The sequence below is a fragment of the Malaclemys terrapin genome, chromosome 4 (assembly GCF_027887155.1).
Source record: "Malaclemys terrapin pileata isolate rMalTer1 chromosome 4, rMalTer1.hap1, whole genome shotgun sequence".
Classification (NCBI taxonomy): Eukaryota; Metazoa; Chordata; order Testudines; family Emydidae; genus Malaclemys; species Malaclemys terrapin.
This window is the reverse complement of record NC_071508.1, coordinates 110,007,995-110,032,570: the sequence shown is the minus strand read 5'-3', so window position 1 is coordinate 110,032,570 and position 24,576 is coordinate 110,007,995. Positions and strand designations below refer to the sequence as shown.

The 24,576-nt window shown below is 40.8% G+C and overlaps 1 protein-coding gene across 6 annotated transcripts in view; it reads right to left on the bottom strand.

The window, feature by feature from the left end:
* Nucleotides 1-24,105, bottom strand: part of MIA2 (MIA SH3 domain ER export factor 2) — a 60,697-nt gene extending 36,592 nt beyond the window's left edge. Inside the window, exons 1-7 of one of the 6 annotated variants that reach the window (XM_054025497.1) lie at nucleotides 23,843-24,105; nucleotides 22,106-22,239; nucleotides 20,075-20,161; nucleotides 18,483-19,689; nucleotides 9,066-9,293; nucleotides 8,848-8,945; nucleotides 1,421-1,552 (exon numbers count right to left, since the gene is read on the bottom strand). In XM_054025497.1, coding sequence (XP_053881472.1) covers nucleotides 1,421-1,552; nucleotides 8,848-8,945; nucleotides 9,066-9,293; nucleotides 18,483-19,689; nucleotides 20,075-20,161; nucleotides 22,106-22,239; nucleotides 23,843-23,957 — 2,001 coding nt within the window. In that variant the 5' untranslated portion in view covers nucleotides 23,958-24,105. Of the gene's footprint in view, nucleotides 1-1,420; nucleotides 1,553-2,976; nucleotides 3,222-5,466; nucleotides 5,641-8,847; nucleotides 8,946-9,065; nucleotides 9,294-14,036; nucleotides 18,444-18,482; nucleotides 19,690-20,074; nucleotides 20,162-22,105; nucleotides 22,240-23,842 lie in introns of those variants that run through there. The other 5 variants (XM_054025498.1, XM_054025495.1, XM_054025496.1 and 2 more) reach the window with 5 other exon arrangements.
* Nucleotides 24,106-24,576: the final 471 nt, after the last annotated feature.

The following is a 24,576-nucleotide window of genomic DNA, read 5'->3' as shown; positions in this document are numbered from 1 at the left end:
TAGTGAAGTACCAAGACATATGGGAGTAAAAATACCCACAAAATGCTTAAGGAATAAATGGGAAACTAAAACATGCAGATGTTATTTTGGAAGCTGGCTTTGAAAATTTGTCCCATAAAATGAGAAAGTAAAAAGGGGAAATGTTATCACGGTTTAATTTAATTTGCTTTTATAAGGTGAATATGCATTTCACATTAAAAGCAACATTCTTTCAGCAAACAGCCAACCACTGAGGACCTTGACAAGAAAGCTACTATCCAATTTTCCTCCAGTTTCAAAGAGAATATCATCAACTGTAGAGTTTTAAGTCAACTGGTCATATTGTGAAACTGGCAAACCAGGTCAGATCAGGGCCATAGGTCAATTCACTTGTATGTTAGTGTAGATCAAAGCAATTATTAATGTGTAAATGTGTATTCCCATATTTAAACTTCATGAAAATTAATGGGTCATTATTTATTGTTCTTGCTTATCTATTCCTGTTATAATGTAACAGCAAACATTTACATGTATGTATAACCCCGTAACTAAATTACACATCAAAGAAATCTTATGAAATGCTAATGAAGGACTTAAGGACTTTAATAGAATATGCTAATTTCAAAGCAAGTCAAGGACTCCAAGTGCATTCCTCACTATCTGTCATCAAAGAAAGAAAGGGGGGGGGGGGGGAGGAAACCACCATGGGTCCAGACACTGTCAGCTATCTAGTAAAGGAGATATAAAAGATGGATTCAAGGAAAGAGCCTTCATCTCTGGAATGTTTGGATTCTAACAGGGCAGAATAACTGAACAAGAAGATGGAGAATCCCAGAGTTATTCTGGGTACCTTGAAGGACTTTGGGGAAATTGGCAGTTTATTACATCACTGACACCATTTGGAGTGACAAACTGATTTACTCATTATATTTTATCTGCTTTAACCTCTCAATAACTCTCATGCTTTTTTCTTAGCTAATAAACCAATAATTAGTTTACTACAGAATTGGCTGCCAGCGTTTTCTTTGGTTTAAGGTCTGGAGTACCAATTGATTTGGGGTGAGTGACTAGCCTCTTGGGACTGGGAGAAACTTGATGTGGGGGGATTTTAGGTTTAAATAATCTTTTATCACAAGTTCAGTTTGTCTGGGTGTAAGACAGACTGGAGAGTCTAGGGGACTGTCTGTACTAGATGGTTAGACAGGTAGAGTGATCCAAGAGTTCACATTTGTTGCTGGTTTAGTGAAATCTAATTATAGAACAGACCACCAGTTTGGGGTGTCTGCCCTGAGATAGGCACTCTCAGTTGTGAGCCACTCCAGACAGTGTGACACCTATTTCACATAAAAAATTCAAACTGATGAAATGACAATTTTAACCATTTTTTTTTTTTTAAATGCAAACCATCTACATAACTCTGTACGTCATTTTGGATACTTACGGATTGGTAACTTCTACCCAGAAACAGTAAGACTGTAAAAACTCCAACAACTGCAGCACAAATCACTATTTCCCATGGGAAACCATAAAGATCAGGACCAGGTCTCATATCTTCAGGCAACGCTGCCACAACCTTCAATAAATAAATAAAGAAATAAATAAATAAAACATAAAAAAAAAAAAAAAAAATCAAGCAGCAAAGTCTGAGTGGTTAAAAAAAAGGGACAGATTACCTGTTATTTTTGACAAATGCAGATATTACTTATGGTTTATTGAGTCACCTGTGAGACTATAAGACTTCGTATATTTACTTTTTCAAAACCCTGAGAAGTAGCAAATGTTGTCAGAAGCCTTTTATTTGGTTTTTAATCTTTTGTTTATTTAGCAATCAGTGTATAATATAACTGAAGACACATATGGTGTGTTGAACCAGAACAGACACAGATTTTTAAGTTTTCCTTCTGAACTTGTTGTTTAGGGAAAGGGTCCTGCTTGAGATAGTTGATATGTAAAAAGTAAGTGTCAGCATTAAAATAAAACACATTTACAACATAGTTGGTGGACAATTTATAAGTGACAGCTAAAGAGATTGACTAAAACAGAGCATAAGTATGTTTTATAAAATAAAAGTAATGGTTAGTGTAGTTTACCACATAAAGGACCGTGATTTGCATAATCTGTGGTCTACATTATTTGAAAATAGATATGTATACATTATTTTCTAAACAAAAAACAACCTGCTTAATGCAGCTCACCTTTCCATATACAACTATTAGTGTATAATATTTTATTCACTAAGCAGAAAAGTCTTAAGCTTTGAGACTTTCAAGCGAAGGTGCTCGGTCTGCACTTGGAAAGAGCATCATTAAGCCTCCTTTGATACTATTAAAAGGACAATATAAGCATCTTTTCCTTCCATATTTGAGACTGTATTTCCTAATTTCACAGACATTAAAAATGCTTTGAAATTAACAAGTCCTATGCCTCCTCTCAACCAAACCTCACTATATTTCCATTCCATTATTGTACCCGTCTCATCTTGATTTTTCCTAAATATTGTCATGATCCCGGGTCCTGCAAGCTTGCCGAATTGGGCCTAACCCAGACACCTGACTTTTCTGGCAAAATGTAAGATATCAGATGACCAGTTTCCCAGCAGATTAGCTTCGTGTAACAAAGCGCAAGCTCTGGTGAGTGGGTCACTGAAGCGCAGAGTAACGTTGCTTATCGCAGTGAAGCCGCTTTCGTGTTACGAAAATCCTCCCACCCTCAGAGATCTCCAGCTAGTCACAAATCACCCCCACCCCAGTGTCTGTTGAGAGCGGAAACCCCAGGGCCGACTTGCCTGGGCGGCTTTTAGTGCAACCTGGGGAAGTTTCGCAATTGAAGGGTCCAGGAGAACCAGGCCGCAAAGCAGCACCGTCCCTGGATTCCCCGGGGTCCCAGCCCCACAAGACGGGCAGCCCCGGCTTTCCCCTGCCCCGGACACCCCCACCGGGGGCAGAGCCCCAGCCTCCCGGGCCGGGGAGCTCGCTGCTGCCGCCGCCCCGCACTCACGCTCCGCGCTCGCTCCAGGGCCAGCCCGCAGAAGCGCTGCGCTGTCTCTCGGAAGCCGGGCCACAGGCCCGCGGCTGCAGCCTCCGGAGCCTCCTGCCGGCTCTCCCCGGCAGCCATCTTACTGCGGCAGAAGGTAGCGGCGAGGGGGCAACCGGCGCTCACGGCCCATCACCGGCAACAGGAGCAACAACCCCAGCAGCGCCCACGCAGCTTCCTGCCGAGCCGGCAGCCTGACAACCAAGCGGGCCGTACCACCGCCCCGGAGAGGGGAGCGGGGCGAGACCACGGCTGCCTCGGATGGGGGTGGGGTGGGGCGGGGAGGCGACTGCCACTGGTGGGAACTCAGCAGGTGGGACTGCATCACTGTCCCAAAAACACAGGCGGAGCCAGGCGGCACCATTCCGGGGGACAGCGGAGATGCACGGCTAGACCAGAAGAACGCACAGGAAAGAAGGGGACAGTGGTACCCAGGGCCGGCTTTAGGCCAATACCACCAATTCCCCTGAATCAGGCCCTGCCCCGCACCCAGTGGCAGGGCCGCCGGGGTGGGGGCAAGTGGCCGAGAATCCCTTCCCTGGCTAGAGGCTCCTTTTTAATTTTTACTCACCCGGCAGCGCTCCGGGTCTTTGGCGGCACTTTAGCGGCGGGTCCTTCACTCGCTCTGGGTCTTCGGCAGCACTTCGGCAGCAGGTCCTTCAGTGCCACCAAAGACCCGGAGCAAGTGAAGGACAAACCGCCAAAGACTACGAGTGCCACCCGGTGAGTACAAGCCCCACATGTTTTTTTACGTGTTTTTTTTTTTTTTTTTCCCAGTCATCGCTGCCGGGGCCCCGTCAAAACTGTTCGAATCGGGCCCCGCACTTCCTAAAGCCGGCTCTGGTGGCACCACTGGGTGACACAAGGGGGGTGGGCCGCAGAGGTTGCCGCTGAGCCCCGCGTGCGGGGTCCCGCGTTCTCTGCATTAGCCGGCCGGCGCCCCGCACCCCCCGCCCATTGTGCGCACCGGGAGACAGGGCACGGCCACAAGGACACCCCGCACGTCGGGACCTGCAGACTCCAGGAGCCACCCCCCTCTGAACGTCAGACGAGAGGTGTCTCTTTATCCTCCATTTTATGAACGCTGGGGGCAGGCTCCTGAGGAGATGCCAATGTGTGCCCCCGTTTGGGGCCGGGCAAGACACTGGCAGCCCTGGAGTAGCACAAGTCATGTTAGCAGGATTGTGCTGGGCAGGTCCAGGGAAACACAAGCAACCTGTAACAAGTCTTCGCTCCAAGTCATGGGGGCCCACTGCAACCGTGCCTTGTGACTCACTAAGTCATTCACAAGATGCCCATGTCAGTTACTTGCAGTTTGTTCTATAACAAATTCCTTCCAGGGACTAAGGGGGTTAGATTTATATATTTATCAGGCTTTTGGGGGTCTTACCCTCTGTCCTTTTTTCTCCTCACTAATATCTTCAATAACCCCACATCCCAGTGGCCAACTTAGGAAGGCTACATGCAGTTCTCTTTAGAGCATATCAAACTAATATTTAGCCTCTTCTAAAATAAATCATTGGAGAGCACTGAAAGGCACTTCGCCCCCCCAGTGCTCCTAGCCTGAGAAGGTAGGAACTTGAGCTCCAGTCCTCTGTTTAGAGGCACAATGTGCTGTTAACTAGACTGCTAGCCTACCCTAAAATTTGGTCGTTTAAACATTTCACACACACAAATGTATTCCCTCACAAGCAAAACAAGGTCTAGGCCCTGCTTTATCCAAGCTGTTGTTACCCATCTTGCCTGCTGAACTTCAGGAAATGAACCCTTGTGTCAGCCAATGAGAGTTTGGGGAGAATATTCTCTCCCAATGCCTACTGCAACTATATATACAGGAAGCAGAAAAGAAAGGGAAAAAAATCGGGGGGGGGGGGGGGAGAACAATTAAACTAAGCAAATAGGGTGTGAGGATTAAGAACAAAAGTAAAAGAGAAATGGAGGGACCCAATTTGAACACCCCATTCTGAAAATATTTCCTTTCCAGCAGAGTTACTGCACATCTTCAAACACTTATCATACCCTAATGGAGCTAAACTCTACCAAATGCTGACTCTAGACTGTTAAAATCTCAAGCTAGTGCGAAGAGCTCTTCATGGACAGATTCTACACTTAACTCCAGAGATTGTTGGAAACTGCTATTTCAGGTGGAAATGTTTGAATACAGTTGGCTTGGTATTTATAACTTACTATGTAAACAGAATCCTTTCCTCACAAACTAATATAGCCCACTCACCTTTCAAACGTTTAAAGAGATACAATTCAGAATAAAAACAAGATAGAAGGTAATTAAAGAAATAAAGGAGAGATCATCCCACAACAGTACAAGTTTAGAAGTATTCCCATCGCAATCTCACAATCATTCCATTTTGACATGTACCGTGTAGTACTCAGTGGATACAGAACCAATCTCTTCTTAGCTAGACTTTAACTACTTATACTTATACAGAAACTTACCCCTTCCTTTGTTTTGGATGTTTCCATTTGTGAATCAAATACTGTAATCACATAACAAACATTTCTATAAAAACTATGAGCATAAAAGTATCCCTAGTTTCTTAAGGAAAGTTCCTGATCCAGTCAGAGAGACATCCTGCACTGGTATGTTTCCAAATGGACAGAGATCCTGTTTCGACATTTCTGCAGTCAAGGGAGGGGGGACCAGAGGTGGATTAACGACTAACAACAAAGTTTCTCATTTCATGGCACATCATGTTTCCTTTCTTTTGTAAATATAAATTAATTGACACTATGTGTTTTTAAAATTCCAATACAAAGAAATGTTATATTAGGAAGTCTAATATATACATTACTTATTTTTTTATAAAAGGTAAAGTACACCTTTTTAAAAAAATGACCATATTGTGGGCCTGTAATACCACGTGTAGGTATTACACACTGAAACACAGAGGCTGCAGAAAACATTGATAAGCCATATCCTAGCTACATGGCATTGTACTTTTATTTATTTCATTATTTCTGTAACTTGATTTCTATAGTCCACTGGAATTTTTTTCAATATAATTATGTTTGTAAATCCCAGCTTTTATAAAGGTTGACTCAGTCATCCTTTGTATGCAGCATCATATGCAATTTGCAACTTTTACTGTGAAAATCTAAGAGGAAGGAAAAATGCAATACAAGGTAGCTGTTGGTACCTAATGATATACATGGGAATTTTAAAGTAGCCATTTTATTTGTACTGAACAATAAAAAACTGAATTTTAACATAGCCTGTAAAGCTTGAATACTCTATATATCCCAATTAGCCATTAAAGTCTTAATTTTAAAGAAAACAAATTATTCATGTTTCTCTCTGAAGGTTCATGTATTTGCCAGAACATACGGGGATAAATTATAAGCATGTAATAATTAATCCCAGTGTGTCTCAAACGTTAAGATCTTGATTATACCACATCTGAACCTCAAAAGTTCTTGGCATATAACCTCTTCAGATATGCTTCTTGTATTTGTGCCTCAAGAATTCCAATGTCTCTGCCTTCCTCAACATCCCTCTGCCACCAAGGTTTCTTAGAAATTTACATCCATGATGTCCTCCTTACTTTGCCCCACCCCATCCCATTTATCTTTCAATCCATAATATTTTCCCTTTACCTGTCAAATTCCCACATCCTCTTTCCTCTGCCTCTTCAGATCCCCTTTTCATCCCTTCAGTTATCTTTGTCTTCACCCCCTTTGCTTTGTTTCTCTCAAACATCCCTCTTCAAGTGCCCCATGTCTCTGCCTACCCCTTCCCACCTTCCCTTTTCAAGCCGCTCCCACCCAGTTTCTGCCCCACTTTCCCTGCTATCTTTAGAATCTTGCACTACAGATCCCTTCACTTACCAAGCTCACAGCCTTCCCTTACTCTCAGACCTTCCTTCCCCCAAGTCTCCCCTCTACTCTCCCTCCTCCTCTTCTCTCTTCATCTCCACCACAGCAAGTTTCTCCCATACTTTCTTTCTTCCCTTCCCCCAATCCCCTTTGCTTCTCCCAGGTTCCATCTCCCCAAGGGCCCTCACTTGTATTTGTTCCCTCCAGTACCAGTCCCCCACCTCAAGGCACAACCTGTACTGGTTCCTCACATCTCCCCTTCCCAACACTCCTCTCTGTATCGGTGCCCTTTCCTCGCTCCACAAGATCCCTCTGTTCCCAGTGCCTCCCTCATCAGCTCCACAAAGTCTACCTTGTACCAACCCCCGCAAGCAAATTCCCTCTTGTATCTGTAGCCCTCAGATCACCTCTTCCTCACTGTTCCCCCAGTTTCTCTCTCTCCAAGGACCCCTTGGACTCAGGGCTGCCCGGGGGGGGGGGGCGCAAGTGGGGCAATTTGCCCCAGCCCCCACAGAGGCCCCCATGAGAATATAGTATTCTATGGTATTGCAACTATTTTTTATGGAAAGGGCCCCCAAAATTGCTTTGCCCCAGGCCCCCTGAATCCTCTGGGCAGCCCTGCTTGGACTTGTCACCACTCCCCAGCCCCCCTAAACCTGTCCCCCAGTTCCTCATTCCCTCCCTCTCCAAAGATCAGACCCAACATCTCCATGTCTCTCCCTGTACCTGCTGCCCCCTTGCCCCCATGGTACCCCTCTCCAAGCTCCTCTCTGTCGCACCCATTTCCCCAGCTCTCCCAAGCTCCCTAAGTCCCCCTCCAAGATGCCTCCCCCGTTCAAGGTTTCCATGTTCCCCAACCAATGTCCCTTTGTGCCTCCCCCCCCCCCAACCACCACTGGCCTCTCTTCCCCCTTCCCTCCCCGGAGGAGAAACAGCACGAGCTGCTGCTGGTGCTGGGTCATGGGTGCCTCCCTACCTGTCCCCTATGCCAACTGACAGGAGATGAGGAGGGTGTCTATGCAGGGAAGAGACTGAGCCAGCTCCCAAGTCTAGCTGCATGGGGACATAGTGGCACTGCAGCTGCCTCTTTCCAGCTTGTCATTTCTGCCTGACTGCACCTTTTACTGAGGGGTTATAAAGACTAATTTTTTAAAATCATCTTGTACAGCATCTAACTGTGGCCAGTGCACCTTCAGTTGTATTTCTACCACAGTTGAAAACAGCTGACTTAATCTATATATTGAAAGAAGAAAACAAAATCTATGGTAACACAACTTGCTGATGGAGATTTTACATTTGTAGATTTTGCAGCAAATACAAAATTATAGTTCCCACACCCACTGTGCCTCGCATTTTATATTATTTTATATATTGTACTAACTTTTGTACATTTAATATGTTCACAAGAGGACCATGTTATGTTGCTGTGGGAACCAAAAGTTTAAATTTCTTGATTCTGGTACTGTATGTGTAAAATCACTACTAAAAGATTGCAGTACCTTTTTTATTATTTTATTTTTTTATTCCAGGCCCAACCCAGCTTTCATTTAAATCAAAGGGAATTCTGCCAATGACTTCAATGGGAGCAGAAGCATGCCATGGGTTTCCTTTAAAAAAATAGATAAAAGATGCTGGTGTGTTTGACAAGTGTGTTTTCTTGACTGTTCTATAAACACACATTTGAATGTACTAAATGCACAAGGAAGGATTCTGCAGAGGCAATGGGAGCAGCAAGGGGCCGAAGAAAACAGCAGCTAATGTGGCATTTCCTGCCCCCTCCCCTCACCAGTTGGGCATCAGGTCTCCCTGTAGCCAAGTTTGAAAATTCTGGTCTCCTTAAATGCTTCCTCAACATAAAAACAGAGGCCACACTGACGATACCTACCCCGATTTTGCTATCAGTTCCAGCTCCAACTCCAGATGAGTTGCAGAATGTAACCAACAGCAGAATCGGGCTCAATTTCCCTCTGGTGGTGTTAAAACATTAAAGAAACAAAATCTTACCTTTTTGCTAACAGTTGCCATTGCTGAAAATACAGATTTTACAAGGTCACCAACGTCAAGACCATCAAAATGCAGGAGAATCTGATATATCCAGTCTTCTGTTAATTTATAAGGAAAGAAAATGTTTTGCATTATCAAGTTATCTTGTTAATAGCTCCATTTTTATTTTTACTTTTTTAAGACTGAAATCTTTTTTTCAGCTCAAACTTCACACTTACCATTATTGGGAATGTAGTTTTGAATAAGGAAAAAGATCTGTGATAAAGGTTTTTTAGCATCTAACTGAACATTTTTCGCTGAATTGTACATTTTCTTCTGAGCATTCACTGGAGCAATTGTTATTGCTTTTGAATGTTGGCCACTGTTATGTTCTTTATACAAAACTGTATGCCTGTGATGATCTTCTTTTGGAGCTTTGTCTGATAATTTTCTCTCATCAGATATATCTGCAAACAATTGTGAAGTGGAATCATGTTTATTTTCAGCCTTCTCATCAAGAATATTTTATTGAAATTTTCATGTGAAATTTTGTAAGATTATTTCCCACTATGTCACTGATTTGGTTTCTGAATTCCTCCTCATTTTCAAAGTCATTTTCAAAGTCAGACTCTCACTGGCAACTGCCAAAAAAGGAATCCCCCTCCCCCCCAAAAACCCCAAAACCAAACCCCTAAACAAATGGACAACTGATTTAAAGAGTTACTCTTCTGATGTCACCATGTGACAAGACAATATAATAAGTGACCTGGCAGGAATATAAGAATACTTTTAGGACAGGATTCTGTTTACATAATGTGTATTATATCACTGTAAATCTATATTCTAAAATATATTGGGCCAAATTCTGGTCTCAGAATGGAGTTGCGTGGATGTAACTGCAGGCAAAAAATATTGTTACCTACCTTTCATAACTGTTGTTCTTCAAGATGTGTTGCTCATGTCCATTCCATTCTAGGTGTGTGCACATCCACATGCACAATTGTTGTAGATTTTTGCCTTAGCGGTATCCGTAGGGTCAGCAGTGGCGCCCCCTTGAGTGCCACGTTCATGCGCCAGTATATCAGACTCAAACCCCTTGGCCGGGACAAAATACTTCTTTTTGTCCCTCTTTGAGGTGGGAGGAATGGAGGAAGGAGTTTGCCAGAGACCCTTGGCAATCTTAAGACACCGTCATGCATGGGTAGTCTAACATGGGTTGGGGTAGAGGCAGACAGGACATTAAACAAGATGTCCACCTGCTCAGCCATTTCCTCCACTTCCAGGCCCAAGCTCTCAGCCACCCAATGCAACAGGGCCTGGTGTTCCTTTAAATCGTCCATCGGGCTGGCCCTCGAGGGTCCAGCAACTGTCTCATCTGGGGATGAAGACGATCATTGCACCACCAGGGGAAGTTCCAGGGCATCTTCCCCCACAGGGAAGGGAGGCTTAGGAGTGGGCACTATTCCTTCTGCCTCGACCACCGAGTGTGCCTCGTGCACCGAGCCTGGTGCCATCAGTGCCGCCAGCTGTTGCTCCAAGGCGGCGACTGATGAGCGGTGAGAAGGGGGCATCGCCACAACCAGCATTCCCCATGCACCCCAATAAGGCCACTGCACCAGCCACTGGCCATGCTGCAAAGTTGGCGCTGTCAACATCAACACAGCCTCGGGTGCCCATTCATGCTGGTGCAGTCTAGGCGAGGGGCTGAACTGGGCTTCCATGCTGGAGGAATCCCCTTCCGGTGACCACAATGGGGCCGTCGATGCCTGAGTCTGCTTTCTGACTGTCACCACTGGAGACCACTGCCCAGAGCGAGGTGATCGGTGCTGGTAACGAGGGGACTGGTGCTGGTACCAGAGGGACTGGAGATGCGACGGGGAGCACTCCCATGATGCAGGCTACCAGGACCTGCACCTACAGGACGATTGGCAAGAGGTCGAACGGTGTTGGTAGAACGGAGACCGGCTTCTTACTCTAGGCGATCCAGTGACCAAGGATGAGTCTCAGAGTGTCTGGTCTGCAACTCTAGCGACCTGCAGCTGGAGGTGGAGAGCGCTGCTTTGTCTTGGGGGATCAGCAACACTCCACTGCTCCCTGAGGGGTCTTAGCGGCTGGCTTGCCCTCATGCTTTTTAGTCTTCTTTTTGGGCACCAGCGATGGGGAATGGGGCTGGGCAGAGCCCGGTGCCGGGGCCGCACTGTGCACCAAGGCCTACGTACTTGGTGAGTCCTAGCGGGGCTGCACGGAGGCTGGACGCAGGGTGGACTCTATGAGGAGAGCCCATAGCTGAATATCCCGCTCCTTTTGCATGCAGGGTCGGAAGTTCTTACAAATTCGGCACTTGTATCTAATGTAGGAGGCAAACTATGGCCCACGGGCCACGTCCAGCCCATCAGACCTTTTAATCTAGCCCTCAAGATCCCTCCGGGGAGCAGGGTGGGGGACTTGCCCCACTCTGCCCGCCTGCTGCTCCCCAACCCCGATTCACAATTCCTTGATGAGCACCATCTTCCTGTACGCAGAGCCACTCTGCACAGGCACGATTGGCACTGCTTATCCAGACTTCACTGCGCTGTTTCTGGGATCGGAACCCCACCTCTATGTGGCGGCACACCCAATCCCCGAAGTGCTAGCCTCCTTGCACCAGTGTCCGCCCAAACTAGCCAATGATCAAGGCCAGCAGCTTCGCAGGATATCGCCCCTAATCGAGGCCAATTACGAGCTCCTTCATCAACCAATCCATGAGGCACCGCTCCTCCAAGAGACTCGCCTCATTCCTCATCAGCCAGTCACCACAGCCCAGACCCTCTTGGTCTCCTATGGCCCTACCCTTGAGGTTTTATGTTTATTTCCACTAAAATATATCTTTATTAAATAGAGTTTATTTGAATACCTCTGAATTGTTAATTTTGTGAGCATTCATGGCCCGCCATACAATTTCCATACCCAGATGTGGCCCTCAGGCCTAAAAGTTTGCCCACCCCTGCTCTAACATGTGACTCCCCTAAGAACTTGAGGCAGCTGCTATAGGGATCACTTACAGGTATAGGCCTTTTGCAGTCCGTGTAGGGCTTAAACCCCAGAAGACCAGGGCATGCCCTGCCTGGGGCAAAGTCCCTGTTGGGACCCTAACTGCTAACTAGTAACCACACTTAACAACTACTTAACACTAACACTATAAACAAAACTAAGGCCCAAAGTCAGTAGACAAAAAAACTGGGAAGCTGCTCCGACTAACCACCACGAGCGGTAAGAAGGAATTGAGAGGGCATAGGGTTGGTGGCGCCTGATATACCGGCACATGAGGGCGGCACTCATGGGGGTTCCATTTCCGACCCTACTGATACCGCTAAGGCAAAAATCTCCAACAACCATGCATGTAGGCACGCACACACCTAGAATGGATTCAACATGAGTAAGCACTCAAAGAAGAATTTGTGTTGCCCAGATGTAATTAAGACCAGAATATAGTTCATTATTTAGAAAAAATTATGCTTTGTCTTTGATCAGTACTGATTGGAGTACACTTCCAAGGTTGCCAGGTCTCTTTATGAAATCATGTTCAGATATGTGAGAGGAAAACTCAAGTAAGAGAGTGTAATAGCCAGGAAAAAAATAATTCATACAGGACTAAAGATGATCAGCTTTCCATAAACTAACAAATTTCCTTGCAAATGTTATATGCACAAAGAACAAACATAGACATGTTTGTCAGTGAGTAATGAATGGAAGCACACAGCAGCTGCACATATAGAAGAGTATTACAAGAGCTCATATAATTAACAAAAAACGCTACTATATGAGATTAACTCAATTTTGTGGAAAATTTCATAATCTTGTGCAGCAGCTATGAAGTTATTGTATGTCACCACTCTGCATATATACAGATATATGATGACAGAGCAAAAATGACTGGAGTTATCTGTGCCATCCTAAGTTTTGATTTCTTCAATTAGCTCAGTGATTTGGACTAAACAAGCAGAAGGCTTCAGAAAACAAATTGTTTCCAGCCATAAAAAGGAAATAAGCATTAATTAATTTTTCATGGCAGTTCTGGAAGTACAGTTACTATATAAAAATACAATACAGTCACAATTAGTTACATTTAGTGAGCTAAGAAGAATTAGCAATTTGTTAGAGAAAAAGGGTTACAATTAATTAAAATTAAGTCTGTTCATGCAAAAAAATTATTTATTAGAAAATACCCTAACTGAGCCATATTTTCAAAGCCTCAGTTTGGCTACTGAAACCGCACATGCCTATGTCCATGTTATGCCTAGGTTTTTATGCAACCCAAAACTTCAGATTTGTATGTATATATGTAGTTATATATCTTTAACTACCCAGTTTGTATGCACTGTTGACTGAGAAATATTGTAGGTGTTAAACTGTGGGCATAATTTTAGAGGATTTAGAATATTTAATCCTTTGAGCCAAATTCATTTCTGGTATAACTTCACCGGCTTCAGTAGATTTATACCAGGGATACATTTTTCCCATTAGAAAAACTACATTTACCAACTACATTCCTATTTTACTTACATTGTGAGAACGATAATTTAAATGATGGTGACACTAGTCACACAAATATGATACACTTTGATACTTTATGATGCCATCAATGAATACTGGAACCAAAATATGCAGTGGCATCAAGAGTTTGATTACAATGGGATTGATTATAAAAAAGAATCATGGTAAGATAGTCTTAAGTCTGACTTTTGAAATCAATGGACTTACTCACCAGATTAAAATAACAGGCTAACAGATAGCCCAGTCTAATGTCCACTGAAGTAAATGGAAAGACTCTCATTAACTTCAATGAGCTTTGGATCAGGCCAGAGAACCTAAGGAAGAGGAACTATCTCTGGAATAATTGTGAACTCTATCGCTTAACAATTTTAGGTGGTTTTCTACTGGCTTTATCATTGATTCTTACAAGTACTTTACCCATGTCCATATATTTTATATTACATAATGGTGTCTATAACCTATAAGTAGTGTGGCATAAGGGAGTTATATATTCCTCAAAGAAAGTGTTAAATAGCTACACTATAATCACCAATTAACAGCTAGTAGCTAAATTCACTAGTGTTGATTTTAAACCACTAAAAGTGGACAGTGTCACACCTGTCTTACATTTTTTCTCACACAAAGCAAGTATTGTTCTTGTTTTATCACCTTTAATTAGTAAATCAGTAGTCCAGTACCTGATTCTGCATTTTGGGCTTCACACTTTGTTCTGATGGCTGATAGAAGATCTTGTAGCTCTGGAAGAAAATTCATTTTCTCCTTTATACATTTCTCATAGCCAATGTCCAGATTATGTTCCTCTTCCACAGAGGCAGTCACTTGTTTCTTCTGCATGAAACTGTCTTCACATGTAAAAGTAGTGATATCATGCTGAACTTTTTTAAACTGTTGTTCTAGCACCAAGAGTTTGTTTTTTTCACATAGACTCTTTAAAGGTTGCTTCACTTCCTGAGACAATTTTGAATAAAGCAGTTGGTATGCAATGAATGGGTTGGATATAGCTGTGTTCCTTTCAATTACTCTTTGGCCTTCTTTCCTTGTTTTCTGGGACATAGACTCTGTCTCCCAGATTATGGTTTTATCAGTTTCCTTGTTGTTTGTTCCTGTTTCTGATGTAATCTTTTTTTCCTGAATGCCAAGTTGTCCTTCCTCAGATCTATTTTTTAGCATTTTAAAATTATCTATGTTTAAATTATTTGTAGCTTCTGCAGTCTGAACTGTGTCTTTCTCTTGTTCAGATTCATTTTCCTTTAACTCAGCCTCTCTCCTTTGCACATTATTAAATTCTACCTTTATCTGGTTTATCCTAATATCTTCCCTGTTTTCATTTGGGTCTAGGACAGGAATTTTGTGTTCAGAATTTTTTCTTAGGTCTCCATTATTATTTTTACTAAACAAACTTCCAAGAAACTGTGAAGTTTTTGTAAAAATACTAGTCACCACCCTCTCTGTCATGACACCATTTTTATCATTTATATTTTGGGAGTTTGTTTTTTTCTGATCATCAGTATCTTTTTTGCTTTTTTCCTTACTATCTCTTGCTTTTTCAGACAAAGTTAATTTTTCTATATGATTTATGTTTTCAGTTGGAAGAGCATCTTCCCTGTCAATGTATCTTTTACCATTCAGATCTCTATGTTTCACAGCATTTAAATGGAGTGTATCCAAGCCCTGCTCACTTTGCGAAGGTACACGTTCTATGTTGTTGTGTGCTGAATCATGATAATGGGGAATATGTGACAAAGGCTTGTTAGGATTACAGCCACCATGATTTTTAAGAGGTGCCTGGGTTTGCAATTCAGTAGACTCAAAAGATTCTAAATGTAATGCTAGCTTTCTTTTTTCAGAGTTTTCAACTACACTAGATTGTTCTTGGAATAAATGTTCGTGTTCAGTAAGTAGGATATGATTGGATTCTGCAGTTGTTTTTGTTGTAACTAAACTTTCTTCAGACATTTTCTGTGATTCTGCTACGTCCCGTAGCTTTGGTTTTACATTGTCATTTGAATGAGGATATGATGATATTTTCTGATATTCAGATTCATTTTCTGTATTTATGCTTTCCGTATCTTCATGATGACTTGAACTGCTGGGCTCAGGCACTTCTAAATCTGATGATATGGAAGACTCTTTTCTTTTATTATGTAGCATCTGATTTTTACAGTTCTTTCCAGGATCTGAATTAGTATTATCCTCAGTCCCATGTTCTGATATCAGAGGCTCATGTTGGGAAGATGAATCATCCAGTTCTATATCTATTGGCTCTTTCTTATGGCGTGGTATATTCATGGAAATTTGTTGAGATTGCAGCTCCTCTTCAGAAAAAGTATCAGCACTAGCATCAGGTGCTATAATCTGTTCTTGTAGGACTTGTTCCCCAAGAACATTCACTGTTAATGAATCATCACTAATTCTAGTATTATCAGAATGATGTTCAGATGGATTTGAAATATGTTCTCTTTTATTGTAGTCTTCATCTATTTGCTCCTGTGGAAATGGCACAGAAGATTGTGGAACTTCATTGCCTTTGTTTTGCAAACCATCCAGTAAATAATTTAATGTGTGACTGTCTTGCTCAAGAATTATATTCTCACGTTGTATTATTTCCTCAGACGTATCTACTGAAGATGTTTCTTGGTTAGCCAAAATATTTGCTCTCTTTTCATTTTGGGGTTTATTTGGCTCATAATTTTTTATCATTTGCTCACTGTGTTCTAGGTTATCTTCACCACACTTTGAAATATGTTGTGAAAAATTCTCTGGCTGTTTTATTCTGTCTTGGGAAAAATTATTTATGTCTTTGCTATTCACTACAATTTTGTCTAACACAACATCATCAACATTTGAGTTGGAAAAATTATCTTTTATGGAATCTTGAGAGACATCATGCAAACCTTTGTCAGAAGAATTTTCAGTATATTCCACATCAGTGAGTTCTCTTTCTTCTTCAGAATCCAAAGTAATATGTTGTCCCTGTACTTCATTATTTCCATGGTGTTTTGATAGTGATTCATCAAATTCCAGAGAAGATAACTGGTCTGAAACTTGAACTTTCTTTGTGTCAGCAATGTGATCAATGCCAAGTTCATGACCATTATCCTCTGAAAATTTTTCAGCTAAGTAACCCTGCCTTTCTCCCTTTTTATTAATATTTTGTTGACTAGAATAAGAATCTTCACAAAAGTATCCATGTTGTCCTGGTAAATCTTTTATATTTAATTTTGATTCTAAAGATACCTGCTGCTCATCTTCTAAAATAGAACCTTCACTTTTCTCTTTTATATTAGAAAATTCCTCTCTTTCATTACTTTTAGAATTGTGTTCCTTGCATTTTGGATATGTAAATAAAGGGTCTACTCTGTGTTCTAACTGGGATTCTGTAAATGAAAGAAGTGAGCTATCTTTTACCAGTTTAGTATCTTTCATTGTGTTTTCACTATCTTGTTCAATATTTTGCACTGTCAATGGAGAAAATAGAACACTTTCTTTGGAAATGTCTACATCACTCTTCTCTAGTACTTGTTCATTAATCTTCTGATTTGTTTGGCCTTTCAGTTCAATTTCTTTGCCATTTGTAGTCTGGCCATTTTCATCATCGAAGCTCAGAGTCTCTGGTAGCCTTTGCAGAGAATGCTCATCTTTGGTTGCAAAACATTGGAAGCTCAGTATGTTTTTATAACGACTAAAAGAAAAGACAAACTGTGGTTCTTCAAACTGGTTTTGCTTGTCTTTCTCAGAATTATCAGCTATGTCTAAGTCCTGAGATAAACTTGAAGAAGATAAAAGCTGGGATACAACTGATTCCTGAGTGTCTTGAGAAACTATAGATTCCTGCTCCTTTTGATCATCTGATATGTCCATATTAAAATCTATGTTGCCAGAGATATATTCATACCAACCTGCCTGGTCATTTTTGCTCTCTGATTTCTCTGTTATCTCTTTTACTTCAGTATTTTCTATTATTTGACTTTCTGCTGCTGAATTTTGTTCTGTACTGTAAAGCTCAGTTAGTTTGGTTTTGTCTGATATTCCTTGAGTAAGAGGTGACTCAGCTTCATTTAGGTTTTTCTTGAAGTTCAGAAGACTATCTAAATTTGCTGGCAACTCCCCAGAACTTGGTGTGTCATATTCTGAATCTACTGATTCTTGTTTATTTGTTTTCAGATTATTTTGTCCTTCATCTTGCATCATTTCAGCTATTTCTCTTTTTGATTTCCTCTCTATGTAAGTTTCAGTTTCCTGTAGGTTTAAACCATGCATTTCTTCATTCTTATCTGTTCTGTCCTCTGTATGTTCAATTGGTTCCTCTTTTGATAACACACGCTGTTCACTAGAATAAAAATCTTCACTTAAATATTCATGTTGTACTGGTGAATCTATAGTATTTTCTAACTTTAAATCTAAAGATACGTGCTGCTGGTCTTTGGAGATAGGGACATCACTGTTATCTTTTATATTAGAAAATTCCTCTCTTTCACTACTATCAGAAATGGGTTCCTCGGGGTTTGAATATCTAGATATTTGTGAATGTTGACCTGGGGAGATTTTAGGTTCTAATTGGGATTCTACAGATAAAAGGGGTGAAGTATTGTTATCTTTTACTAATCCGGTATCTTGTATAGTTTTTTCACTACTTTGTTCATTACTTTGCACTGCTAATGGGGACAACAGAACACTGTCTTGGGACATTGCTACATCTCCCGTCTCTTGCACATTCTCACTAACCCTCTGATTTGCTTGTAATTTCACTGCAGTTTCTTTACTTCCTTGTAATATTTCATCATTATTTTCAAATTGGGAGAGTTCTTCACTAAAGTTCAAATCCTCCTGTGCACTTTGCACAGATTCCTTTACTTTGGTTGTTAAACTGTGAAAGTGCAGTATGTTTGTAAAATGACTAAGTGAGAGGAAAGATTGAGATTCTTCAAACGTGTCATGCTTTTCTTCTTCTGAATTTTTAGCAATAGTGGAGTCTAAGCTCTGAGGTGAGCTGGGAAAAGAGTGAAGCTGGGATGTAACTGATTCCTGTGTGCCATCAGCAACCACAGATTTCTGACCCTGTTGATTATCTGATGTGTCCCTATTAAAAGTAATGAAGTTACTATATATATTTTCATACCAACCTGACTGGCCATTTATGCTTTCTGACTCCTGAGTTATCTCTTTAACTTCAGTGTTTTCCATAACTTGAGTTTCTGATACTGGGTCTTGTTCTAAACTGTAAGGTTCAATTAGTTTGTCTTTGTCAGCAACATCTGTAGTAAAAGATGACTCTTCTGCATTTTTGATGCTCTTTAAATTGAGAGGATTATCTTCATTTACTGGCGGCTCCCCAGAAGTTGGTGTTTTATTGTCAGAATCTAATATTTCTTTTACATTATTTTTCTTGTTATTTTGTTCTTCACTTATCATTACTTCAGCTGTTGCCTTTTTCAGTTCTCTGTCCATCTGAGATTCAGTTTCTTGTGGGCTCGAAGTCTGAATTTCTTCATTCTTATCTGTTGCAACCTTCATTTCTCTGCTTTGCTCCTCTTTTGTTATAGTGTTCTCTTTCTTAGCATGCCCAAATGTTAAAACATCACTTAAACCCAAATTAAACCAGCTTGATTTGGATACCTCATTGTCACTCTTTTGCTTTTCTTCTGTTGATGTTTCCGCAGCTGCATTTCTTTGTTCAAACTCAGAATGTTCAGCATTACTAGAACTATCATGGATTTGTGGATTATTTTCTTTGGACAGCAAACCAAGGCCTGAATTATCTCTACCAAAACGTAGTAAATCTGTCAGTCTACTCTGAAACCAGCCAGAAGGATCTGGTTTATCCTCATCATTTAGTTCTTTCATGTCACTTTCATCAGTTATTGCTATTTTTCTGCTTCTGAATATATTTTCTTCTAGAGATTCGGTAACTGTTTCAAAAGCTTCCTCATCTTGTTTACTTCCTAGGCCAAGCCATCCTACAACGCCAGAAACAGTCCATGTAGATTGTATTGGAGCTGGTTTCAATGGGTGACTGCTTTCAGCTTCTTGCAGGACAGCATCATCTTTTCCATTTTTGTTCTTTCTAAACAATTTATTGCCCTCAGTCTCCTTTTGAGTGTGAGGGTCTTTGAATTTTCTGTCTAATTCATCACTTTCAGGAACTGACTCAATTCCATGTTCCCGATGGAAGGAAATACTTGTCTGTTTTTGGAGCTCACCTTCGGGCATCTTTGATTCTGGCTCTGTGTAAGGTAATGGATATTCACTTTCTTCATTATGATCATGCAATACACTATCTTTATTTTCCAAAAGGTATTCACCTCCATCAAGACAAAGGAAATCAGTTTCCTAAAAGAATAATATTCACCTTTTTATTATGTGCATGAATGTTTTAAAGTATTTTGTAATAAAATAATATACCCGTTTTATCTACTTTTTTGCTTATGTACAATAGTATGTGTGTATAGTCTTGTATGAGGAAATGTAGGTAATCTGGATATTCCTCATGGCTGTATTTGGCTTAGTTGGTATAATGTGTGGATCTAAACTTCTTAATAGAGTTCTGTGTCTGAGCACTATACACAGACAAATGGTAAAATAACAAGAAAAACACATACTGAATGACCCCAAAAAAGACTGGCAATGACACCTGAGTTTCTACCCATATATCACCTGGAGAACAGAATTTCAGCTGTTCATCAGTATACAGGGAAGATTGGTGATATTAGTTTACCTTAGTTGGCACTTCTACTTCTTCTGTAATAAAAACATCTTCAATTTGAACGGCATTCTTTGGGAAATATCCAAAATCCTTCCCTTTCTATAAAAATAAAAATGGAAGGAGAGTATTTAGCATTTTGTTATATATACAGATGATGTGTGTATCTTTGCATGTTAAGAACTTATGATCAAACAAATACTTAGATTAGAAGAGCCCTCTAAAGTTGATATTGATACCCATTTTGGTCAATGGAACCCCTTCTCCTTCACAAAAAAAAATTTTCTCTGTTACTTCTTGAAGCGTATGACACTATATACCCCATGCTATTTTTTACAGTATACACTTGCACATTACTATTGTGAACATGTGTTGGTTCAGTATCAAAACAGTAACCTGGACACAGCTTCAATTCGGGTGTTGTTATATGCACTAATGATTTGATCCCACTCCCACTGAAATCAGTGGCAAAGCTCCCAGTGACTTAAGTCAAACCAAATTCATTCCCTCATAGCAAATGAGAACCATACTCCTCCATGTATCTTATGTTCACAAATGTAATGTATACATTGGGTACCTACTACCAGCCCTAAATTATTTCTCTGTGTAGATGTGCCAGGGAACTAGATGAGAAATTGTTATGATCCACGTCAACAGGAGGTACAGGGTTATCTAGTAATCTGAGCTACCAAACTCCTAACTGAAAGAAAAGCATTACATTTTTATATTATCAAAGACTACAGGCAATGATCACCTGTGCTGCATAAAATTTCACTGCATTGGTTAACTTTATTTTTTGTAGAGCTATCAGGTCTTCTATTGTAACCATCACCTGGTATTTGAGCAGGGTTTGAACTATATGCAAACACATGTCCACTGTATCTTAAGTCCACCTCTGTCTTAACCATTTGACCATTCTATTGAAGGTGCTCAAGAAAAATTCCCAATTTCTTCTTCGGGAGTTTTGTTTTAACAAAGATTGCAGGATCAGACACCAAAATTGGATTTTTGATTAGATAGTTTTAACAACTCCTTACCTTCATTCTAATTAGTCTGTGAATGCTCGACCCAATAGACTTGAATTGTTCTAAGTAAGCAATGTAGTTAAAAGACAGATGATATGGTAGTGACTATAGCATAATTACTGTGAGACTGAAGACCAGGATTGCAGTCTCAGCTCTACCACTCCCAGTGGGATCTTGGGCAAATCTGTGGTTAACTTTCCCTATCTGGGGAAAATGGAAATCGTAACTACCTACCTCACAAAGATGCCGTGAGCCTTAATTGGCTAATGTTCATCAAGTGTTGTAAGATCCTCAGATGACAGGTATTATAGATGTGCAAATGTATTATTACAGGGGTGGCCAAACCATGGCTTGTGAGCCACATGTGCATCTTTTACAGTTAACGTGCAGCTCATGAAGCCCTCTATGCCCCCACGTTTTCTGCCTACAAGAGTGGGTGGGGAGTTAAGGGCTTCTGCCCTGCAGTGGGGTGGTGGGGCTAGAGGCTTTTGCCAAAGAAGACTGATGCCTGCTGAGAGTGGGGAGCACAATTTAAAGGTTTGGCCCCCCCAACAGCTTGAGTCACCCCCCAGCGTGCCTCCCCTCTTACCCTCACCAGTCCCTCCCTGCAGCTCCTATGTGTTAGCTTTGTGTGGAGAGAGGCAGCAGCAAAAGCAGCGGCTCTCCCTTCAGCTCCCACCTGTTTGAAGCTGCCTCGCCCCACAGCTGCAGCTCTCAACTTGCTGGCTCCAGCAGCTGCAGTGCAGGGAGGGGGTCTGGTGACACCGTGTGACCGAACAGGGCCAGCAAACCCTGGCAAAAAGCTTTGGGGGGCACATGACATCGCATGCCTCCCCCCCCCCGTGTTGTCTCTGGTTTCTTCTCCAGCAGGGAAGAAGGGCTCAGAGCTTCAGACCTCCAAGGCGTGCCTGTCCAGGCGTGGAACTCAAATTTCTGAAGATTGTTGTATGCTTGACCACCCCTGGATTATTGTTTTACTTGGCTTGCTCATAGTGAAATTATTGCAGACTGAAATACTTACACTTCCTGCCCACAAATCTTCCCTTTTTCTTGAAAGTTTGGAGTATACGATTATCTCTTCCCCCATTTTGAATTTCAGATATCGGCAGTCAGGCCCTACGTAGTCTTTAGTGCCTTGGACTCTGATCATTGCAGCTGAATATATGTAAAAAGGGAGCAAAAAGCAAGTATAATAACTATTTTTCTTAAATCACTCATCACTCTGAAAAAGTAGATGCGATATATATGAAGAAACAGTAAACATTGTTTATATATGAATAAAATATGTTTTATGATAATATCACTGTTTAAATTCTAAAATAGAAAACTACTAAAAACTGGAATATACATTGGAGGCCCTATCCTGCTCTCATTTAAGTCAATGGCAAAAATCCTATTGACATCAGTGAGAACAAATTCCAGTCCTAGATGTGCAGACCATTTTCAGTATTGGCACACACACAACTTCCAGTGCCTTCAATAGGAGTTATACACGTGGAGCAGCTGCAGGGTAAGGTGTTACACACCTCCAAGATCCAAACACAACATTTTCCAAGTATTTTGATTATTTGACTTTTAAATATTGCACATTTTCATTGACTTATTTTTCAGCTATTTCAGTCATGTCTTTTGAACGTAATATTAAAGACAAACAAGCTAAGTTTAAACAATATAAGCATGAAGGAATTGACATGTTGCCAAAAGCAGGAAATTTAAAGTGTAGGTGGCTGGCTTTCATTTTAATTTCCTTTTCAATAACTTTTTAAATACTGTACTCAATTTGAGTCCCAATCCCTCCCATAAACTGCTCTAGAGAAGCAGACACCTGAGCCTGCATGGAGCTCCCTGAAGTCAATGGGGCTCCACATGCGTGCAAGGATCCATCTGCATAGAGCAACTTGCAGGATTGGGAACTCTGTGTGCAAATGTCAGCTTGCAAGGTGGATAGGCTCTCAATTTTGAAAGGACAAAAATTTGTAAGTGCAAAATCAAAGGAGGCAGCTGAAAAATTGGCTCAAAGTATAAGTGACAAACAGGTTTCACAGTGGTAATCAGAGAGGTGGCTTTTCCACAAAGTATCCATTTTGTATCACTGCCATTTCTGATTCTGCAGCAAGCCTGGATAGCTATTTATGCAGACAATTCACCCAAATTATATAGGGCTTTTCTGTCCTATTCTTTAACTAGTTTCTGCCCTTAATTCACACCATAGCAGGAAAAATAAATAAAGGGCAAATGAGCAGTATCTTTCACAAGAAGAACTTATAATGGAAAAAAAAAGAACATTTTGCTAAACCAGAATATGTGTTCTGTAAACATTTTTATATTAATTTTACATTTACAGATATATCAGTTTAGAATTTTTAAAAAGTATTACAGTATACAGAGAAGAATCATTAAAAATATAAATTAGATGCTTCTTAACATAGACTATTTTGAGGAAACTCATGAAAAACTATAAGGTGTTAGCTCCAAGTTTCTAATGTACTGGTAACAAGAAGTATTTCTACTGAACTTTGCTCTTTTGCATATTTCCACAACACAATCCCACAAGAGGGTTTTCCAGGAATATTTTTCCTTTATTGAAAATATATAGGGGTATCTTTCATAAGCCTAATACTTTGACAACAGTACATTAAAGCATTTACACTTCCCAAATTTTCTTTCACATTTTTATTGTGGGCTTCTACATTGTGATTTGAAATGACTGCATATGGATTTACCAGACTCATTAAAAACAAAAAAACTTTTAACTTACTTTCACATTCCTGATCACCACACTTTTTCCACTCTGACATTAGCTTTGTACTCTGCAGACTTGTTAAAAATGAAATTACTAACAGCAAAATTCTGTGATCCAAAAACATCGCCATACTAGAAAAGCAAAACGTAAATCTAGAATTTGGCAAAACTGCGCAAGTCGGATTGGTATTCAGTCAGCAGAAATATCCAATATTATTGTACTTAACCTAACCAAATGTTGAAAATAAGATCCCATTTTCCTTCCGGCTGCAGAATCTGCTTAAGCAGAAGAGCACTAGATTTCACAATTTGCAGAGTCAGGTATCCTGATTAAACACATAGGCTTAATAATTAACTAAGTTTTGATAGTTGGACTAGTATTTTGAATACTAAGCAATGAACTCTATCCAGACTAAAGATTTTAGACCTCCTAGAAGCTAATAAGCAAGTGGGTTATATTGTGCTATATGTGGCTTATGGGAAATTGTGGGGCAAACATTCAACATTTGTAGAAAGTTTTAGTGAAAATTATGGTTTATTTTCCTGATTGTTGAAGGAATATTTTTACAATACATCTCTTCAACACATTGTGAGCTCAGTCTCTCATGTATTGGCTCAATTTCTTGTGTAAACTGATTTGCACAATTGCCTTTATAGCTGCCAACCATTTTTTTTTTTTTTTTACAGAAAAAATTCCTCAAATAAACCATAGGTTGTGAGGCATATTGTCCCCAGCCACCAGAATGTTCT